The sequence below is a fragment of the Dromiciops gliroides genome, chromosome 3, assembly GCF_019393635.1.
Source record: "Dromiciops gliroides isolate mDroGli1 chromosome 3, mDroGli1.pri, whole genome shotgun sequence".
Lineage (NCBI taxonomy): Eukaryota > Metazoa > Chordata > Mammalia > Microbiotheria > Microbiotheriidae > Dromiciops > Dromiciops gliroides.
Window position 1 is genome coordinate 655,630,372 of NC_057863.1, and position 23,055 is coordinate 655,653,426.

Here is a 23,055-nt window from a genome sequence, read left to right on the forward strand (position 1 = left end):
ACCTCCCTCATGGGGAGGTACCCAATGCAGGGACATGATGGAGAAGTCAGAAGGGTTCAGTGGGTAGGAAATGAAGAGATGGCTGGCCTGGGTGCCCTCTTTAAAAGGAGGTTCTGGGAGGGGCCCCAGGGGCAGAGGATACTGATAAGTTGAGCTCCAGCGCTGAAGAAGCTTCTAGGGCATGGCGTCCAGAGGAGGGCAGCTGGGTGGGAAATAGCAAAATCATGAGGCAGGCACGGCACTTTTACTTTTCAATGCTAAGGTTTATTCAAGCAAAGATACATAATTAAGAAGCAAAGATATCCCTGATGGGGACATGTCCAAAGTGGCTTTGTGCAGTTTCCAGCAGCTTGCATGAATCGGACTGTCTTATCAAATCGGGGAAGCTATTGTGGGTTTCTAGCCAAGGACTTTTCATTGGTTTAAATTACTTGTCCTTGAACCAAGTCTAATTACATCGCAACTGTGTGCATTTCCATCAGTGAGATCAGCTGTGGGTCTCAAAGCAAAAATTCCTTTAGATCTGAGGGAAAACACCCTCAGTGGCTTATTTTAGTTGTTCTATTCCTGTATCTTGTTATAGGAGCAAGAGCTAACCAACTCCACCCTTTACAATTTGGTCTTGAGCACAGGCTATCTTTCACCTTTCTTGGGGGGCCAGACATCACAAAACCACCCATTGGAAAGCAGTAGCAGGGGGAAACACGGATAAGGGCCTTATTTCCATGCCTACAGGAAGGACCCTTTATCTCCATATACCCACAGCTGCTGCATGAGTAGAATTTCTTTCCGGTATTTTTTATACTCATTGAGAGGTTTTCTGACCAAAGACCTTCATAGCCATAAAATATAAAAATTTTTGGAAGATCAATAATAAGGTGTGCAATCTCATTGAAAGCCTTCCCACATTAATTACATTCATAAGACTTAATTACAGTATTTGTTGTGTTGCATTAATTTATCAGTTTGCCTAGCTTTTGCCAATAAGCCAGCATGAATCAGAGAAACAGGTTTTATTATAGAGTGACATACCCCAGCAGCAGTTGATGGGAATGTGTCATTCATAATTCAGCTAGTAGTGTTTATATATGTTACATGAAACAAAGAAAAAATAGAGGGTTGCTCCTTATAGTGCAGCTGATTATACAAAGACAAAAGTATGTTTGTTAAAGAAAATGTACATTGTTAACTATAGGACATAAAGAAGGGGTGTGCCCTTGTTAGTACAGTTACTTTCACTAAGTCAAAGGGAACTCCATATCAGGTTAGATAAGGGGAGACATTCCAGAAACGATTGCTTTTAGCAATGAAGTCTATTTGTATCAATTACAGGAGGAAAGAAGACACGGAAGAGAACCAACTGTTGCAGCTGGTCTTTCAGTTCATGCAGGCATTGTACACAGCGAAATTGCAAATACAGAATAAAATGGAGTCAGCCATGTTCTCGCATGTGTTCACTTTAACAATTCCCCCTCTGTCCCTAGATAAAACCATTTTTATCTTTGGAACACTTAATATGAGCATGAGATTAAATCAGCTTGTACAACAAAATAGGCAACTTGGTCCAAGGAGGGTTATAGCGGTTATCAAACAAAAATATGCGGATAACAAACCATCCAATACCATACAACATTCTCTTTAAAACTAATCATCAAACTTCAATCGATAAATCAATCAGTTGTACTATAGTTAATCTAAGAAGGAACAAGAAAATAAAAATAAAAATAGGGCACTCCTGAGAGATAATGAAAAATAAACATTGCTCTACTGTCAGAGGGGAAAACAAAACAGGAAATGTATCATAATGTCCACTTAGAAAACGGATTTCTTTTTCCATCATTTTGGGTTCGCTGTCTAGTTTATGAAGTCATCTGCTTCTGGGAAACACTTTCCCTAGGAAATTCTGTGTTAAAGAGGTCTGTCCTTGACCACTGTCCACAAACTGTCCAGCTTAAATTGTCCTACTTAAACTCAAGAGACACGCATCCCGGAATCAACATCTTGGTGTCTTTAATTGAGGTGTTAGTTGTCAAAAGTACATGGAATGGACCTTTTCACCTTGATTACAGGGTGGGTTGGCAGAGGCATTTCCTGACCACTTGCCAGGTTCCAGGTCACTTATGGAAATTCTCTAGGTAATTTTGACTTTAACCTGTTGATGATAAGACTTAATACAGTTTAGTAAGGCTTAAAAAAACTACTTACATTGGCTCTAGAACAGTCAGTTTACATTGTGAAAGTCGGTACAAATCTTTTGGAGTTAACCTTATGAACGTCAGGTCTATAGGAAGAACAGATTAGGTCACCTGTAACTCATGTGAAAGTTTAAAGTTTTTAATATTCACGTATTATTTTTTTCTTTAGATCTTTACTTGAAACCTTCATTTGGTACAGATATCACTATAGACAATGCTATCTATGGGCTAGAAGAACAATCTTATTGCTTTTTTTTTTTTTGTGAGGTAATTGGGGTTAAGTGACTTGCCCAGGGTCACACAGCCAATAAGTGTTAACTGTCTGAGGCTGGATTTGAATTCAGGTCCTCCTGACTCCAGGGCCGGTACTCTATCCACTGTGCCATCTAGCTTCCCCTTCTTCTGTCTCTTGATAGTATCAGAGAGACCTTAAACAGAAATGGGGGGAAATTTATCTCCCATTGAAGTACTCCCCAAATAAGATCCAAATGTTTGGTTTTGTTTTAATATCTATTTAACTGTCTTGTACATAAGGAACTACTTTGGAGTCCTTTTAATGCACGAGCTTCAACAAATTAGGACAAACCTTATTGTAAAGCTAAGTGCTTTAGGATTATGTGACTGTAAAGACCTGTTATAGTTTAATGAGCCTATATTCAACTACTTTGTATGACGTGTAGCCACAAGTACTAAGGGGAGGGGAAGTGATCTTTGGCCATTTGCTTAGGACGAGCAACAATTTCTACGGAGTAACAGAGAATCCTGAATTCTGTATTTCCTACCCACATATTTCCCTGGATGGTTAAGCTCCTGGAGCTTTAGTTTTGATGTGTGAAATCATAAAAATATATTGCTTCTAAAGAATTGCAGTATAGTTCATCTAGCCATTCTTTATTTTTCCAGAGCGTGAAGCTAATGCTCTCAAAATCTCACTAAATCCTTCTGGACGTACTATGTGGTTTGCTGAGGACCACAAGGATTTCTCTTCTCTTCTTCCAATACATGGACATATAATGTATATGCCTCCAGGTACAGGAATTTAAGTTGTTTTGTGAAGGAGATGGATAACATTTTGTTCCTCTTTATCCATTCATTTTTTTTAAATGATGTCAAAGTTTCTTGACAACTAATTAAATAATTCTCTATAGGAAAGCCTCAATCCAACTTGAGATCTTAAAAACAATTACAAAAAACATATCCAATGACAGTTTCTAAAACATAGATCCTGTGTATTTAGGCATTTGTATGGACAGGCATCTGTGAAGATTCAAAGGGACCTGAAAGAAGTTCAGTAGTTCCTTATTATCTCCAGGATAAAATCTGAAATATATCATTCAGGACCGCCATCTTTCCTTGGACTTTTCCATTATTTTTCACTAGCAAAACAGCTGAAGTCCGAAGGCTACTCATACAATTACAATTAGTGTGAGTCCAATTATATTCCTTTACCCAATGGAAATCAATTGAAAGTCAATCATATATACATACACACACACACACATATATATACTCACATATTCATATGTATGTATATATGCGCATATATATTAGTTCTTAAATGGCAACAGTCTAATTTTGTTGTATTTTTACAAAGTGAATTACTATTTCATTAAAAATTAAAACTTTTACGTCTTTATCCAATATCACATAATTTGCCCATGAGGATATATTTTATCTTACTATCATTCAGAAAGAATGTGATACTTTAAGGACATAATCTTACATAAGAATGTATTGAAATGGTGAGCAAGGAGAAGGCAAGTCTAAGAACTGATCTGTCCTAGTAACTTAGGTTAGAGAGTTGAAATTTGTAGTGGCTACCTATTCCAAATAGTAAAATAAAAGCAACAGGCTCCTTCCTACCTGCATCCCAGTATAGCAGCAGCTCAGAGATACTTGAGGATTGTAACTCTAAGGTTCATTAGAAAACCTTTGTAGTTCACCTACCATGGTTATAGAAATTTGCTATAAAAGGGAAAAAAGGAAGGATATAGTTGTAACTACATTAAGACGGTTCTCTCAAGTTTAAGCCAAAAGGCAGAGACTAACTTATAAGTATCTTTGCTCTGATTTTGGGTAAAATTCATTTTGGAACAGCCAATCATGCAAAAGTTTCATATTATTCACAGGATATCATGGACAGGCTCAATATTAACCAGGTGGGAAATTTTGCTATTCAGAAAGGAAAGAGTACAGTGGGGAAATTGAGTCTAGAAGATCCTGCCATTACCTTCATCAGGCTGTCTCTTCTCAGTCTTCCCAGGTACTTACATCCACCTGTAACATTTCTCAGAATGTACTCACTTTGAGTAGTTCATGGCATTTCCCTTGAATGGTGAATTACTGGCTTAGCAAAATTCAAACAGTTATATCTGAATTCCAAACTCAGAGCAAATCAAATTATAGTCCCAAGAGGTTTAACTCCCTTAACATAGCAAATTCCATTATTTACAGCTTAAGGGAGGATATAGTTATTTTCTTGTTGTAATAATATTTAGTTAAAATAAATAATTTTTAAAATTGAGCCTCAGTACTCATCAAGTACATAAACTATTTAAAAAACAAACAAACATTTTTAATTCACTTGTGTGTATGTATATGTTCAGACATCCTGATGTCACAACCAAGTAGTAAAGATTAAGAAAATAGTCACATTCTGGGATTTTATACAAAAAGTGAATGTTTGATATAGTTCATTCAAAACTGAGAAAGACAGTGGCTTCTGTCAGTTTGGGTATCTTAAAGTATCATATGTTAATTTCTAAGGCAAAAAGAAAAATATTCTCACTAGGACTTATGCTACATTGGCTCAAAGATATAACTTCAATGCATATTTTTCCAGGTACAATTTGATCTAGTTTGGTTTTCATAAATTTCATAATTAGTAATCCAATTTGCTATCTTAGAATTTGAAAAGTTCTCATTTGTTACATACATTCTTTCAGATTCTTCTTCCATGGCACTGATAAGATTTTATGATCTTGCCCAGGTTGAAGATCCAAAGGACCTGGCAAGTCCTTAAAGAATTTCACAAATAAGAAGAAATTATGAGGTCTTTATGCTTTTTCCAAATTCTAAATAATTATCATTATTATTCATTTTTAAGCAAAATAGAACTGAGGAAATAGACAGGTTTTTTTTTTTTTACTGTAATAATAACAGTCTCTAATGTGTGATGGCTCAAATTCTTCATAGCATTCAGATCAAAGGAGGAGTTAAATCTAATAATACAAGTGTAGTAAGCACATTCTAGCTATCATTTTTAAAACTATCAGCATTTCTTATACGGTTTCCCAAAATCACAATGCGAAAAATTAGGAACATACATTTTTACAATATTACGGACTTGAAGCAAAAACATTTCCAGCCAAATGACAACTCAGTTGAATGCATTCTGAATTTTCTTACATAGAAAATCATTTCATCTATCAGTTCTGGCATTCTATATTGTTTGTATTCAGAAATCGGTATAAAGTAATAAAAATTGAATTGCCCTTATATTACAAAGATGACATCAGTAATTACTTTCAGAACACAGATCATGTTTTAACTAGTAATTTTCTGATTTATCAAAAGCCAACATAAATACAAATTTTTAAATGCTCAATTTAAAATTTTGCCACATGATTCCAGCTACTTTTCTACATGAACAAGAATATAAAAATTGGTGAAATAATGCTTGGCAATCATGAAAAACCTTAAAATTAACTTTAACCAAATGAGGAGAAAATAAGAACTTCTCCAGATGTACCAATCATTTTAGAGTTGTGCGGTTCTTATTCTCCTTTAATCTAAACTAGGTATAAGATTTAACTTAAACTTTTCTCTAATATTTTATTACCTTCTTGGCATTTCTTCTGACCTATGCTGGACATTTTGGTAGCTGGCAAAGATAAAGACCTCGTATTATGTCAACTTGGGTAAAGAAAATCACTAGTTTTATGTTCCTGCTCTTTGAGAAATCCTAACTCTTAATTCTCATTGCCTTCTAATTAAGCTTTATATTGATACTAAGGGCAAATGATCTCCAAACATCTTTTAACTTTCTCTCTGTTCCCTTCAAAACTGAGTCTTGATTTCCAAACTGATTCAACGCTACACTTTCCTTCTCTACTTTCTCAATCCCTCACATCTTTATTTCCCAATCATAACCCACCCCATCCACAAAACTAGTTTTCTTTATGGCATTAAAATCTCTCCTTTCAGGCATCTAGGTGGTGCAGTGGATAAAGCACCAGCTTTGAAGCCTTTGAAGGAGGACCTGAGTTCAAATCCAGCCTCAGACACGTGACACTAGCTGTGTGACCCTGGGCAAGTCACTTAACCCCAAATGCCTCTCCAAAAAACAAACACACAAACAAAACCCCTCTCCTTTCTAAATTAGCACAAGTTTTATTATATACTTTCAAATAACTTCAAAACTTTTACTTTTTCCCTGATCAAAATTGAAACTTTAAGGGCTTGCAAATGCAGTCAATTCTAGTTTCTTTTTAAGGTGAACTTGCTTCTAATTTACTTAGGCAATTAAACTTTATTAAGTCATTCACAAAAGGACAGACGGGAAATGAAAACTTTTCCTTAAAATGAAATTTCACTGATTTAAACAAAACTTTCTTTCTGTTCTGTTTTGTTTTGAGTGAGGCAATTGGGGTTAAGTGACTTGCCCAGGGTCACACAGCTAGTAAGTGTCAAGTGTCTGAGGCCGGATTTGAACTCAGGTACTCCTGATTCCAGGGCTGGTGCTCTATCCACTGCGCCACCTAGCTGCCCCAAAACTTTCTTTCTGAACTGTATAGAAGTTAATAATTGCACTATGTGGTTCTTAAGCACCAGATATTTAGAAACTGTAGACTTCAAAACCAATTTTTTCCTTATTTTTCTACTGTTTTAAGACTTCCTTAGCTTTCTTTAGTCAGTGAAATCACCTTCTACTCTTACCTTAAAACAATAAATCTGTCATGCTTCAAGGAAGAGAGGGTATTAAAGAGGTTGACTAAGTGCGATTTACATGTAACTTTCAGGTTTTCATTTTTAGTTATAGAGAGCATCAACTCCAGAAACTCACGAGGTTATCTCAGCCTTTATAAAAAGCATCCAAACCACACTTTGGAAATTGACAGTAAAGAAAGTACGTTTCAGTCACAAATTCAGTCTCTAATTAGTTTACAATACCATGAAGTTATGCAAATGGGGAAAGGATTTTCTTGCCTCATCTCTTTCTGGGTACTCCCAAAGCTAGCAAGAATTAAGAACACAGAAATGAGACCGTATCTTTTGAAAGATTTGAAATTTATGGCATAGAAGTTCTCATTTCTCCCCTTATTTTCTATGGAAAATTTATCGGGAATGGGACACTTTAACACTGGAATTGGCTGGGCATCTCAGATGAAAAGGGCCTATCTCCTGCCAGTGCCAAAGGTGATGGTGGTAGTAACAGACACCAATGAGAGGTCATTTAAATCCTTTGTTCCCTTCACGTGCTTCTACAAAACAGCACTCTTGGCCAGAATTCCACTGCAAGGCAGCTAAAGGTTGTACTTAGTGATCTTCCTGCATCTGGGTCTATTCATCTTTACCTTTCTATCTTCTCATCTCACTCACTGAAGATAAAAATAAGAGGATTTCCAAGGGAGGTTTTTCTTGCCCCTGAAAAGGCAAGGTTGTAAAGGGCACTGTTACTGTTCCTTCAAAGAACCGGGTGCTATCTCTGGGTAGCTGGTATCAATGGAGGAGTGTTTGAGACAAGTAGAGTACTAGGTAGAAAATGTGACAAAGAATGGCAGCATTCACCTCATGATGAGGTGGCTTTCTCTTTCCCCAGGAGAAAGATTCATTAACTTTTCACAATTTGGTTGGCAACATTTATGCACTTCAGGATGTACCCAAATATATCAATAACTCATTTGTTTTGGAAATGGACCACTATTCTTTTCCTTTTAGAATGTATATGGTTTCATGATCATAACAGCCAAGGCCTTTCAGTAGATTAAGTATCAGATGGCTATCTAGTTTAACAAAGAACAAATTCACTTAGAGGCAAGCCTTTCCTAGAATTTTTTTCCAATTAATCAAAATGGATCTGACTATTCTATTCCAGGACAGAAATAGCAACCAGATCCCATCGCCATGACTTGATTAGTCAAAGTGAAACTAAAGTTTACATCAGCTTTACAAAATGAATGTTTGGGATTATTTTCCCCACTTCCCACTCCCAAGTTGAGTTCATGGTTAGATGAACTGCTTGACTTCCACCAGAGTTTCCTCTGGTTCTGCCCTATCAAGGTGTAGTTTTTCCAAGGACACCTTGGTATCTTAGTGTCAGATACCAGACCATAATAAAAATGTAACCAAGCATTTGGATAGGAACGTTGGCCAAGACACTGAGTAAGCACAAATGACACAAAACTGGACCACACAATACAAAAACACACTAAACACTAGCCTGTCTCTGTAGATCTCTTGATTTGGTGCCTTTATCTCAGAAACGAAGGATAGCAAAGCCCTCCCAGTTCCCCATCTCTAGAAGTTCCTGAATTGGTGAACTCAGTGGTATGGGGTTGGAAAGTTCTTAGAGATGGGGTTCTGTAAAGGTTGAACTAGCTAGTCCCACATAGAGTTGCCAAAATTGTGGCATGAATTTTCTTATCAGTTTGACTAGCTATTGTCAATAAGCCAGCACAAATCAGAGAAACAGGTTTTATGATACATTCAGAGAGCAAAACACTCCACCAGCAGTTGATGCAAATGTGTTGCATTTGCATTTTTATACATTACATGAAACAAAGGAAAAAAAAGATGGTTGTTCATTACAATGCAACTGGTGTTACAAAGAAGTACATGTATTCATTAAGGAAAATGTATATGATTAGCTAGAGGAGAGAGAGAAGGGATGTACCCTTTTTAGTATAACTAATTTCACTAAGTCAAAGGGAACTACCTGTCAGGCTAGATAAGGGAGGGGGAAATTCCAGAGATTGCCGAGTCCTCCTTTTTTTAGCAATCAAGTCTTTTTGTACCAATTAGAGAATGAAAGAAGACACTGAAGAGAATCAACTATTGGAAGCTGGTCCTTCAGTTCATGTAGGGTTTCTACGCAGAAAAATGGCCAATAAAGAACAAAATGGAGTCAGTTATATTCTCCAAAAGATTTACTTTCAACAATTCTCTTATGGTAATTGAAGGGTGACTGATGTTTAAAGCCTCTCCCATATTGATTACATTTACAGGACTTTTCTCCAGTATTTTTCTGGTATTTGCTAGTGTGTGCACCTTGCTGGAAGAGCTTTTCATAACTCATTATAATTATAGTATTTCTCTGGGCTTAGAATGAATACTTCCCCACATTCATGACTTTTGTAAATCTTTCCTGGATATCAATATTTTGGTGCCAAGGAAGTATGCACTCCAGCTGAAGGCTTTCCAATATTATTACATTAACATTCCTGATACTACAAAGTATCTGGGGGATACATAAGCATCTCACTGTATCAAAAAGCTTTTCCATATTCATTATGTTCAAAAAGTTTCTCTTCAGTATGCTTTTTCTGGTGGGAAGTGAGCTGTGTTCGGAGAATAAAGCCCTTTCCACAATGACTACATATATAAGGTTTCTCTCCGGTATGAATTCTCTGGTGGTAAAGAAAAGATGAATTGTGTCTAAAAGATTTCCCACATTCATTACACTCATAAGGTTTTTCTCCAGTATGAACTCTCTGGTGGTTAGTAAGGGATGAGCCAGAGCTAAAAGCTTTCCCACATTCATTACATTCATAGGGTTTCTCTCCAGTATGAATCCGCTGGTGGAAGGTAAGATGTGTGCTGTGGACAAAGGCTTTACCACATTCATTACACTCATAAGGTTTTTCTCCAGTGTGAATTCTCTGATGGGAAGTAAGCTGTGTGTTCACTCTGAAGGCCTGCCCACAATCATTACATACATAAGGTTTCTCTCCAGTATGAATTCTCTGGTGGTAAATAAGAGATGAGTTGGAGCTAAAAACTTTCCCACAGTCTCTACATTCATAAGGTTTCTCTCCAGTATGAATTTTCTGGTGGGATGTAAGATGTGCACTCTGGATGAAAGCCTTCCCACATTCATTACATTTATAAGGTTTCTCTCCGGTATGAATTCTCCGGTGGTAAGTAAGGGATGTACTAGAACTGAAAGCTTTCCCACATTCATTACATTCATAAGGTTTCTCTCCAGTATGAATTTTCTGGTGGGAAATAAGATGTGCACTCTGCATGAAGGCTTTCCCACATTCATTACATTCATAAGGTTTTTCTCCAGTATGAATTCTCTTATGGAAAGTAAGCTGGGTGCTCTGATTGAAGGTTTTCCCACATTCATCACATTCATAAGGTTTCTCTCCAGTGTGAATTCTTTGATGGGAATTAAGCTGTGTGTTCCCTCTGAAGACCTTCCCACATTCATAACATTCATAAGGCTTCTCTCCAGTATGAATTTTCTGGTGGTAAGTAAAGGATGAATTGTATCTAAACGTTTTTCCACATTCATTACATTCATAAGGTTTCCCGCCTGTATGAATTCTCTGGTGGGAATTAAGCTGTGTTCGAAGAATGAAAGCCTTCCCACATTCATTACATTTATGAGGCTTCTCTCCAGTATGAATTTTTTGATGGTACATGAGGGAGGAACTGAAGCTAAAAGTTTTGCCACAGTCTTTACATACATGAAGTTTCTCTTTAGGATGGACTTTCTGATGCTCAGAATGCTGTTTATCCTGTAGTAAGTCTTTTCCAAATTCATTATAACCATGAGTTTGATTTACATTATATATTATATGATCCTGAAAAAGGTTTGAATTACACTTGAACGATTCCCCACATTCACTGTGCACAGAAGGTTTCTCAGGATCATAATTCCATCCTTCTCCCAACTTGGCACACTCATAATCATCTTTTGAGTATTGTTCCTGGGATGATTTGTCCATAACAATGTCAACCTTTGAAATAGATTCCTTTGTTTCAGGCTCAGTTTTCCAATCTGAAATGAATAAATTCAATACGAGTATTTACATGTTTTTAGTGATGACAGTTTATAAAGTACTTTCACATCTATTACTTCATTTAATCCTTTCAACAACCATGTGAAGCAGGCTGGGGCAGGCATTGTTCCATGTGGAGGCTAGGAGCAAACAACTGACTCAGTGAATGACCAAACCGCTAAGGGCAGTTGAGTGGGACTGCAGAAGGAACAGTTCCAGAACACCCTATGCTGGTCTAAACAGCTGCAGAGGGCCACTACTGACAAACCAGAACTGGATGAGAAGGGGGAGAAATGCTGAATGATCAGGCTATCATAAGTTAAAGATTGGCTAAAAGCTCTGAGAATGTTTATCATGGAGAAAACTTCAAGTAAGATGTGACTATTGTTTTGGAATATCTGAAGTATCACCAACTGGTGTGATGAAAATAATAGAAGGAGGAATTGGAAAAGGAATGAACAGTTTGGTGCAAGAGGTACGGCACCCTGCCCAAGCAACAAACTCCCTGAAGATGAAAACAGGCCTAATACAAGACAATGACTTCATTGCTGTTGTTTGTCCTCCCCCCCCCCCCCCCCCCCCCGGCAATGGGGGTTAAGTGACTTGCCCAGGGTCACACAGTTAGTAAGTGTCAAGTGTCTGAGGCTGGATTTGAACTCAGGTCCTCCTGAATCCAGGGCTGGTGCTTTATCTACTGTACCACCTAGCCTCCCCTCAATGACTCTGTGAAACAACAAAAAACATTAAAACAGTTAAAAGGAGGAGTAAAATAGAAGAATGTATAAGGTATCTCACTGAAAAAACAATTCACCTAAAAACCAGATTGAGGATAAAAAACATTAAGAATTAGACTAGCTAAATGCCATGACCAAAAAAAAAAAAGGGCTAGACATCATATTTCAAGGCATTTTGAGAAGAAACTGCCCAGATTTCTTAGAACCAGAGGGCGGGTAAGAAAGAACCCGCCTGTCACCTCCTGAAAGACACCCCCAAAGAAAAGCTCCCTAGGATACTATAGCCAAGATTCAGAGTCTCCAAGCCAAAGGAAAAAATACAAGAATACCAGGGAGAAAGGATTCAAGTATCAAGAAATCACAGTGAGGATCACAAAGGACTTAGCAGCCATGGCTGCAAAGGAGCAGAGAACCTGAAACACGGTGCTGCAGATGGCAAAGGATATGGGCTTATAGCCAAGAACAGCCTACCCAGCAAAACTGAATATAAAGCTACAGGTAAAAAAAAAAATGGACCTTTAAAGAAATAGAAGATTTCCAAGCCTTCCTGATGGAAGGACCAAAGATGTGGCGAAAAGAAGTTCAAACCAAGGAGTGAAGAAAAAAATAAAAAGGTAATGAATGAACAATGATGAAGTATTAAGTAAGGACAAAAGGCATATATTCAAATGTGGGGAGGGGCAGCTAGGTAGCACAGTGGATAAAGCATCAGCCCTGGATTCAGGAGGAATCCAGTTCAAATCTGGCTTCAGGCACTTGACACTTACTAGCTGTGTGACCTCGGGCAAGTCACTTAACCCTCATTACCCTGGCAAAAAAAAAAAAAGTGAGGAGATAAAATGTATGTCAGCCTTCTGAACTCTATCATCATAAGGGTTCAAAGAGGGAGTCCAATTAGAGCAGAACTGGGAGTGGTTCCATTATGTCTTTATGTTCTTAATAAAAGAACAGAAAGAGATGGAGAAGAAAAGAAGGTAAGGAAAATCATCTTATATAATCAGTGTATACATAAAAATCTATACAAATGAGGAAGAGTGGGCAGGGGGAGCAGCTGACACTTAAACCTCACTCTCATTTGAATTGGTCAAAAGAAGGAACACACACACACTTGCACACATGATGCGGTACAGAAATACATATCACTTAACAGAGAAATACGAGGGAAAAGAAAGAAGGGAAGAGGGGCATTAGGGGGAGAGTAGATTAAGGTAGAGGGATGAGCCCTAAGCACAACAAACTAAGGATATACAAAAATGATTATAACTCTCTTTGAGTTGGCAAAAACTGGGAATCTGAGGGGAAGTCCGCAAGTTGTGAAATGGATGAACAAGATATAGTATATGAATGGAATGGAATAAATGGTGCTGGACTCTTCTCAGCATAATGACCAGCCAGGATTCCAGATGACTGACAATGAAATACTCTCCCCATCCTAAGAGAGGAGGGCTCTGAATGCAGAAAGAGACAAATGTTATCTGGGACATGACCAAGGTAGACATTTGTTCTGATTGACTATATGTTTTGTTTTGTTTTTTTTGCAGGGCAATTGGGGTTAAGTGACTTGCCCATGGTCACACAGGACTACATATATTTGCACATACCAAGGAGGGAAGTCACAGGAAAAATCTAACCTCCCTAAGGAAAGGAGCAGAAGAAGGGGAAGAGGATAACACTTGTTATCCAAATGATTTTTTGGTGTTTTTTTTAGTGAGGCAATTGGGGTTAAGTGACTTGCCCAGGGTCACACAGCTAGTAAGTGTTAAGTGTCTGAGGCCGGATTTGAACTCAGGTCCTCCTGAATCCAGGGCCGGTGCTCTATCCACTGTGCCACCTAGCTGCCCCTCCAAATGATTTTTTAAAAAGCTCATGAACAATGTAGTGGCATGCTTAATGGAAAAGGACAGAAATTGAAGCATGAGGAGACCTGGAATCTGGTTCTCACACTAGATAAGTAAGAGGCCCCAAATACATCTCTCAGCTTTTCTGAATCTCAAATTAAAATCTGAAAAATGGCAAAGTCATTCCCCAGCACCCTTGATCTCATGTTCTTATGTGGAGAAAATGATTAAAAACCACAGAAGGATTTTGACAGGTGAAAAATAAATGGCATAATCTCATGCTGAAACGTGAAGGGCGGGATGCATGTGGTCAGGGAGAGGGAAATGACTGGGCAATCCAGCACTCCCTGAGAAAGACATAGCAGAGGAAGAGTTGGGTTCTGCTGGCTTCTGAGGGAGTAGTTTTGTACAAAGTAGAGCTTGAGGGCAGCTAGGTGGCGCAGTGGATAGAGCACCGGCCCTGAAGTCAAGAGGACCTGAGTTCAAATCCAGCCTCAGACACTTAACACTTACTAGCTGTGTGACCCTAGGCAAGTCACTTAACCCCAATTGCCTCACCCCCCCCCCACAAAAAAAAATTACAAAAAAAAAAACCCAAAGTAGAACTGGACCAAGGCTAGACAGGATACCTCTGTGACCAGCAGAAAGATTCCGGCCCTTGTAGCTCTGAAAGAGAACCCTTCTCCTGTAGCCCAGAGGGAGTTTCCTACTCTTGTGGCATGTAGAGAGACTAGTATACTTGTAGCCCAGGAGAGACTCCTATTCCTGCAGCCCATGGGAAGCCTGCTATACCTTCGATGCACAGAAATCCCCACACCCACAGCCTGAGGCCTGTGAATCTACGGCCCCTGGAGACTCCTGCACCCAAGGCCCATAGGAAATCCAGGGCCCTTCAAGGACTGAGCCCCCACCTACTTTCTGTTCATCTATGGTAGGAAGAAGATGCACAGCGGGGCCTGAAAGGAATACAGGGAGATTCGTGTGGAGCACTTCAGCCATCCAGGGCCTATGGTCCAGAGCCACAGAGCCCTGGAAGCAAAGCCCAGACCTCCCCCCAGAGAAACAACAGGAGAATGGAAGGGGTGTGTGAATCCTGGGGCCAGGAGGTAGCTGCATTATAACAGCTCATGTTCAGAGTGCACTTTCAGGATCTTGGTTGAGAACACAGGAGGCAGAGAATGTGACCACAATGCAGGGGGGGAGGGGACACAGGTCTGCCGAACAAGTGGGATGATTGAATGAGGCAGAAAAAACTCATCGATCTGGGGCCATAAGCAGCCCAGAGTTATCGCATGCTAAGGGGACAGCACAATTTTCCAGACAGCTGCTGAAATTTTCTTGGCCAAAAGCACATTGTAATGGCTTGACTGCCCCTAAATAAGATTCCATTTTTCAAAGAGAAGAGAAAAGAAAAAGAGGACAATGTGTTTTATGTAAGACGCCAACAAAAAGTGGCCTCTGGGACGGAAATGATGGGAATGCTAAGGGTGAGAAGATGGCACTTGAGACCTGCAGACTCACATGCATGGCAGACTCTGAAAGAATATGTCAAAAGGTTCTGGGAAGGAAGAGCAGAGGGCTCCGATGGACCCAAGTCATTGGATCCTACACTCAAACCTCTCGATCTGTGCGACAAGGGCAAGCCAGTGAACGGTGAGAGGACAAGAATTACCCAGAGTAAGGCTTCTTAAACTTCTTCCACTCCAACTCCTATCTGCCTCAGAAATGTTTGTGACTCCGGGCATATAAAATAGGTATACAAGTCAAACATTTACTGCCAAATTTTTCGCAACCCCCACATTTACTTGTGTGACCCCATAGGGGAACAGGACCCACAGTTTAAGCAGCTTTGACCTAGCGTGCGTGGGTTCCACTGAGAGGCCGCAGGCTGTAGGAGTGGGAGAGCTGGCCCCAGAGTCAGGAAGACCTGGGCTCAAGGTTGTCCTTGGACACACACTGGCTGTGTGACCCCAGGGGAGGCCCACACCCTCCCACTGCTCCAAGCAGCTGCTCAAGATGCTGAGTTGGGGACAAGGTGCCAGCCCAAAGGTAAAGGCAGCTTCCTCATTGGATCTTTACTCTCCCAATGAAATCGTGGGTCCAGCTGCAGCAGACCCAGTAACCTTCCTCCACCCCAGGGTGATGACGAACCTAGGAGAGAAGCTGCCCCCACCTTATGGCACAACAGAGACGCCAGGGGCCGTCCTCCTGCTCTGGGGGCTGTGGTGTCTCTGACTGACTTGTAGACACACTCCCAGCCAAGGAGCTGACGCAGCCACTGCTGCTTTTCAGGAGCCATGCTTTGCCTCCTTGTTTGAGACCTACAATTCCCCTGGAGCACCAGGGCATATTTTCAATCTGTGAGTCTCCTCAATCACTCTCTGGTTTTCTGAAAAAAGACAAGTGGGTGGGGAGCAAGTCCAGAAGATGCCCTGCTGCAAAGCCCAGGCCCCCCGAGCTCCTGAGGCCTGTGTGGAAGGAAGGAAGGGCCTCTGAGAGGAGCTTCCCTAAGAGGCCCGGAAGGAGAATGCCCAAGGAGCAAGAGGTCACCCAACCAGGGGCTGGGGATGGACCTGAGCACAACAGACAGGGTTTGCTTACCTGTCTCAAAGAAGGATGGGATGGCAACTTGGCCAGGGGAGGAGGACAGAGGAGACAAAGAAGGCAGGAGTAGTCAGCTCTTCTTTGAAGGTTTGCTGCCCAAAAAGGAGCAACCAGCTGCTGCCCTCAAAGACATAAAGACACCGGGTCAAAGGTTGGGTGTCAGGAGGCATCCTGGGTCCTGGGTCCTCCTGGGGACCTCCCTTGGGACAAAGCAGAAGCACAGGCTGAGGCAAGAGGCTAAGGAGGCTCTGCAAGGAGCAGCTGAAGGGCCCAGGATGTGCAGCCTGCAAACAGAGGCACCCTGGGGTGGGGTGGGCACGGGAGCCTCCAGTCCCCAAAGACTCCAAAGGCTGTCCCGGAAAAGGGGGTTGTTCTGTTGAGCCCCCGAGGGCAGGAGGACAAACAACAGCCATGTCACGTGGAAGGGGCCCAGAGACCAAGGAGGGCTCCAGGGAGAGAACAAGAGGCAGCCCTCAGAGCCACCCGCACTGCAATGGGGCAGACTCAGCCCTTCTCAGCAGGGTCCTGGAAGGGACTGCCGCCTACATGGAGGGTCAGCTCTGCCTCCTCCTGTCTCTGACACGGCGCTGTCAGGCCGGAGGACTCCCTTCCTCTGGACAGGACTCCTGAACAGATGGAGAAGGGGGGCACTGCAAACCCGGGACACTGACTCAGAGTGAGGCGCTAGACAAAACCTCCCTTGGCGACCAATGGCAGATGTGGCGTGGGCCGGATGACCCAGTCTGACAGATTCAGAGCTGCCGAGGGTGGAGCTGATGGATCAAGGTCAACCAGACCGGGGGCTCTTTGTCATTTCGATGTCACAGACTGCTTCAACAGTCGGGGGGGCATCCACAGACCCCTTCTCAGCAGAGTATTCTCAGAAACAAAGGATAGCAAAGGAAAGCAGGGATGGAATTAGAGGCACGGGGATGAGGATGCATTTACAGGGAGCTTTAAGGTCTGCAAAGCGCTTTACCAATCTCTCACTGAGACAGGTGGAGGCTAAGGGACTTTCCCACCAGGGGCCACATACCTGCTAAGTGGCTGAGGCCAGACTTGAGCTCAGGCCTCCCTGACTCCCAGGCCAGGGCCCTTGTCATGTACCTCCTAGCTGCCTACCTATTACACTGAAATCCAGTTGTCAAAATATGCAAAAAGACAAGTTTGCTCGCCCCAGGTTAAGGATACCTGTCCCACACTAATGTAATGTCACTAATGTAACTAATCTCCACACTAATGGTGGAGAGCAATTTAGAACTATGCCCAAAGGGCTACAGAACTGTGCATACCCATTGATCCAGCAATACCACTGCTAGGTTTATATCCCAGAGACATCCAAAAAAAGGGAAAAGGACCTATTTGTACAAAAATATTTTTAGCAGCTCTTTTTGTGGTGGCTAAGAATTGGAAATCAAAGGGATACCCATCAAATGGGGGATGGCTAAACAAGCTGTAGCATATGATGCTGATGGAATATTATTGTGCTCTAAGAAATGACGAGCAGGATGATTTCAGAAAACCTGGAAAGACTCACATGAACTGATGCACAGTGAAGTGAGCAGAAGCAGAAGGTTGTGCACAGTAATAGCAATATTATTCAGTGAAGAACTGTGAATGACCTAGCTAGTCTCAGCAATACAAGGATCCAAGACAATCCCAAAGGACTCATGATAAAAAATGCTATCTGCCTCCAAAGCAGAACTGATATTGTTTAAATATAGACCAAAGCATACTATTTTTGACTTTCTTTCCTTTATTTTTTCCTTTTATTTGAATTTTCTTGTACAAAATTAATAATATGGAAATGCTTTACATAATTGCACATGTGTAACCCATATCTGATTGCTTCCCTTGGTGGGGGAGAGGGAGGCAGAGAAAGATAGAGTTTAGAACTCAAAACTTTATATAAAAACGTGTGGGGACCAATTTTTAATTGGGGAGTGTTAGCTAAGCGGCTCACCACAATATCGGGGCAAGGAAGGAGACTAGCAGCCTCCCTCAAAACAGAGCAGGATTTATTTAACAAGAATGAACTTAAAAAAAAAACACACACACAAACAGGATCAGTAGGATCAAGGGAAAGGAAATAAAATGGGGAAAGGGGAAATGATACAACCTGAATAACACCACTGCCCAGGAATCAGCTGAGAACACACAGCAGCATCCTGTCGCCTTCCAGCTTCAAGCTAGAATAGCAAATCTCCTCCCTTCTTCCCAGCAGACCCCAGACAGCCCCCAGCCAATTGGCTGGCTGCTCTGACAGTCACATGACTGCCCTCACTAGGCTTCCAATCATTATAATTTTGCCAGGCCCATGTAGGCTTCGGTGAGTGGTGAGGTGCCAGGGCCATGGCGATGGCTACAACCAGTGGGTGCAACACCGTGCCATTTGAGGAGCCCCAGAGGCCAATGCGTGCTAAGGTTTTTTAAAAAAAATTCTAGCCAAAAGATGGGGTCATAAAAACCTCAAATAACAATTAATTCTTTACAAATATTAAAATTTTTAGGGGCAGCTAGGTGGTGCAGTGGATAGAGCACCAGCCCTGGAGTCAGGAGTACCTGAGTTCAAATCTGGTCTCAGACACTTAACACTTACTAGCTGTGTGACCCTGGGCAAGTCACTTAACCCCAATTGCCTCACTAAAACAAAACAAACAAATGTTAAAAATTTTTTTTTAAATTATACATGATGCTGATAATCTACTAAGTTTAATCTCACATTATTTATTTTGAAGAAGTCCTTTTAAAAAGTTTGTCCTTAAAAAAAAGAAAAGGAAAACAAGAAAAAAGAACCCCTGTTTCAGGGGGAGATCTCCAGTGGAGCACCCCAAGCTTTGGCCCTAGGCTGCCAGGTTTAAGAGCTTTATTTATAGCCCTCATGGAGAGAGGCCTTGCTGCTTGTTAACTCTGCAGAAGACCCACAGCTGGAAGAGAAGAGCTATTTGGACAAGAGGCCTCTGATTCACTAAGGCTTCAGCAATCTGGCACGACAGGCCAAAACAAATAAGAAGAAATTAAACTGGAAGAAATGTAAAGTTGCACAACCAAAGTTGTGGTTTTTTATTTTTTAAATACCAGTTGAAAACCAGTAGAGCAAAAACTAGATAGAGACCCACATGTCACACGGTGTACCAAGATAAGGCCAAAATGGGTACATGATTTAGACATAAATTTAGACCAGATCTAATGTACGTAAATATATTACAAGAGCATGTAATAGTTTACCTGGCAGATGCATGGATAAGGGAAGACTTTAGGAACACGTAGGATAAAACATTACAAAATGGATGATGAATAATTTTGATATTATAAAGTTAAAAAGGTCTTGCACAAACAAAACCAATGTAACCAAAATTAGGATAGCAGGAAACGGGGGTAAAAGTTTTACAGCAAGTATCTCGGATAAAGGTCTCATTTTTCAAATATATAGAGAACTGAGTTAAATTTATAAGAATATAAGTAAGTTGTCAATTGATCAACAGCCAAAGGATATGAACAGGCAGTTTTGAAATGAAGAAATCAAATCTATCTATAGTCATCTGAAAAAAATGCTCTAAATCACTACTGAGCAGAGAAATGCTAATTTGCATTTAATTTAAATTAATTAATAATTTGCATTAAAACAACTCTGAGATACCACCTCACATGTATCAGATTGACTAATATGACAAAAAAGTAAAGTGATAAATGTTGGGAGGAGATGTGGGAAAACTGGGACACTAATGCACTACTGGTGGAGTTATGAACTGATCCAACTATTCTGGAGTAATTTGGAACTATGTTCCGTTTTATAAAACTGTTCAAATGGGGACAGTTAGGTGGCACAGTGGATAAAGCACTGGCCCTGAATTCGGGAGGACCTGAGTTCAAATCTGGCCTCAGACACTTGACACTTACTGGCTGTGTGACCCTGGGCAAGTCACTTAACCCTCATTGCCCCACAAAAAAACAAACAAAAACCCTCCCCCAACTGTTCAAACCTCTTGATCCAGCAATACCCCTGCTAAGGGCGTATCCCAAAGAGGAAAAAAGAAAAAAGGGTTAAGTGTTTTTGTACAAAAATATTTATAGCAGCTCTTTTTGTGCTGGCTAAGAGTTGGAAATTAAGAGGATGCCCATCAACTAAGGAATGGTTGAAAAGTTGTGGTATATGATTGGAATGGAATATTATTTTGCTATAAGAAATTATGAGTAGGATGCTCTCAGAAAAACCTAAAAAGACTTATGCAAACTGGTGATAGGTGAAGTGAGCAGAACCTGTACACAGTAACATCAAAACTGTGAATGACTTAGCTATTCTCAGCAATACAGTGATTTAAGACAATCCCAAAGCACTCATTATGAAAAATGGTATCCACCTCCAGAGAAAGAATGGATATTCTCTGAGTACAAAAACAGAAGCCTACTATTTTTTACTTTCTATTTTTTGTTTGAGTTTTCTTACACAAAATGACAAAATTTGAAATGTTTTACGTGATTGCACACAGGTGACCTATATTAGAATGCTTGCTAGCTCTCTGAGGAGAGAGAGAAGGAGAGAATTTGGAACTCAAAGACTTAAAAAACAAAAACAACAACAACAAACCTGAGTGGTAAAAATTGCTTTTACATGTAACTGGGGGGGGGGGCAGGGAGGAAATAAAATGTTATTTAATAAAATAAGGTACCAGTTGAGGGAGAACAACAACTCATGAAAAAAAGCTGGGGGTGTTAGTGGACCACAAGCCCAACATTGGGCCAGAAAGGGTTGTTATGTTCATCCATTCTTGTGCTTCAGCAGTTGTTTTGTTTGCTCTGAGTTTCCTAGAAAAAGTCACTCTTGAAAAACTAACTTGGTCTGGACCAAATCATAGCACGTGAGGCTGGAAGGGGCCCCAGTGGCCATTGGTCCATCCCATTCCTCTCCCATTCCCAGCCAGGCATCATGCTGCCTCTCCTTGAAGCCCTGGAAGGGGAGGGGGGAAGCCAGCCCCCTGAGGCAGCCCCTGCCCCTTCTGCACAGGAAGTGTTGCCTAACAAGGAGGCCTCAGCTGGCCTCTCCAGAACTGTGCTTTGACAAGGACAGGGCACAGTGACACCATCACCTCCCTCTGCCTGCAAGCTCTGCACCTCTGAATTTAAAGGGTGCCTGCCTCTGGGGCAGGGTGTGTGGGAAAGGAGACCCGGGTATCCCTAGAGATCCCCAGACCAACCTGACCCTGAAGAAGGGCCCCAGCACGACCTACATGACTAGTGGTCATGCAGCCTCTGCACCAGGTCTTAGAGGAGGGGGAAGGTGTGGAGGGGACCAAGTCAGGAGGCCTGTTAGGTCAGGGAATCGCCTGGACGTGATGCATGGGCAAGGGGGAAGGCGGGCACAGGGGAGATCAGAGTCAAGGTGGACCGCTGACCTGCTGGACCACAGGCTGGCCTGCCCCCCACAACCCAGCCCTCCAGGTGTCTGCTCCCCTGGGCAGCTCCCAGCCCCCAGCCTTCTCTCCTGCTCACCTCTCTCCTCAAGCATGAGGTCCAAGGCCTCCATGGTCATCTGGGCTCAGGGCTTCCTGGCTGACCTCCTGGCTGCCCCTTCCAGTGGGCTTGGTGGCATCACTGGAGCATCAGCATCTCCCGGCTCCCTGCTCCCTGCTTCTCATGCCCTGGGCTCTGGAGCTGCGGGGGAAGGTGTCAGGGTGGGTCAGTGTGCCAGGGGCCAGGCCAGCCACCAAGGACAGGGGCTGGCCAGCTTCTCTGCCACTTTCCCAGCAACTGTCCCAGGCTCTGCTTGGAAAGGGGAGGGGCCCTGGAAGAAGGAGACCGTGGGTCCGGGCACAGGGCGTGCCTGGGGCACTGCGTGGGGTGACCCAGCAGAGGGGGTGGGGTGGGGGTGCAGGGGGACAGCAGGATGGGAATTCAGCCAGCAGACACACTCACTCACACACACTCGCTGGACCCCTGACCTCTCGGCGCTCCCCACCCCCACCCGTGCCTCTCACTCGCGTGAGCACACACGAACACACAAGAATACACACATGCACACATGCGTGCGTGATATTCAGTGCACGGAGCTCCCCGATTTTTCTTTCTCCCACCCCCATGCGCGAACACGTGAGGTCCTCCCACTCCTTTGTGTCACGCGTGCCGGTGGCTGTCAGAGGTTCTCCTACCCCCGCACTCACCAGTCCTGCTTCCCCAGGCTGCACAAACAATTGGGGACCAAAAAAGCCGGGGCTCCCAGATGAACTGCGCTTGCGCACAAGGCTCCCTGGGAACTACGGCTCCACAGCTCCCCCTCCCCCACCTATTTCAGGACAGGAAGAGCTAGACGCACCACGTGACCGGGGAACAACGGGCTGTCCCTCATGACGGATTCTGGGAAATGGAGTTCCGGGGGCGTGATGAGTCACCGGCCTCACCTCGTCCCAGTGTTTTCCAGAATGGCCTTGGGGCAGTTGGCTGCAGGTTCCGCTAACTGAGGAGGCGTGGGCCTGCTGGCTTGCTGCCCCGCCAGGGATACTTCTTTTCGCTCTCCTTATCGCCTCCTCCTAGGGGAAAGCCGGTCAAACCCTGAAGGACAGCCCCAGGAGAGAGGGACACACACACAGCACCTCAACCGGACCCACTCCTCTCGGTGGCTCCTGATTGGCTGGGATGCTTTCGGACCTTCCTGCCCCCTTGGGGGGGGGTCGTTCCTGAT

At 42.3% G+C, this 23,055-nt stretch overlaps 1 protein-coding gene across 4 annotated transcripts; it reads right to left on the reverse strand.

The window, feature by feature from the left end:
- Positions 1-267: 267 nt before the first annotated feature.
- LOC122749886 (zinc finger protein OZF-like) lies at positions 268-22,980 on the reverse strand. Of its 4 annotated transcripts, none has more exons than XM_043996455.1 (3): positions 22,775-22,980; positions 21,870-22,031; positions 268-11,202 (listed from the first exon to the last, which is right to left on the reverse strand). In XM_043996455.1, exons 2-3 carry the CDS (start codon positions 21,907-21,909, stop codon positions 9,683-9,685), a joined length of 1,560 nt encoding a protein of 519 aa, XP_043852390.1. In that variant the 5' UTR covers positions 21,910-22,031; positions 22,775-22,980; the 3' UTR covers positions 268-9,682. The 4 variants fall into 4 exon arrangements, with proteins under 4 accessions (XP_043852390.1, XP_043852392.1, XP_043852391.1 ...); XM_043996457.1 differs by having other exon boundaries at positions 22,690-22,980; XM_043996456.1 differs by lacking the exon at positions 22,775-22,980 and adding an exon at positions 22,538-22,661.
- Between the last annotated feature and the right edge of the window lie 75 nt (positions 22,981-23,055).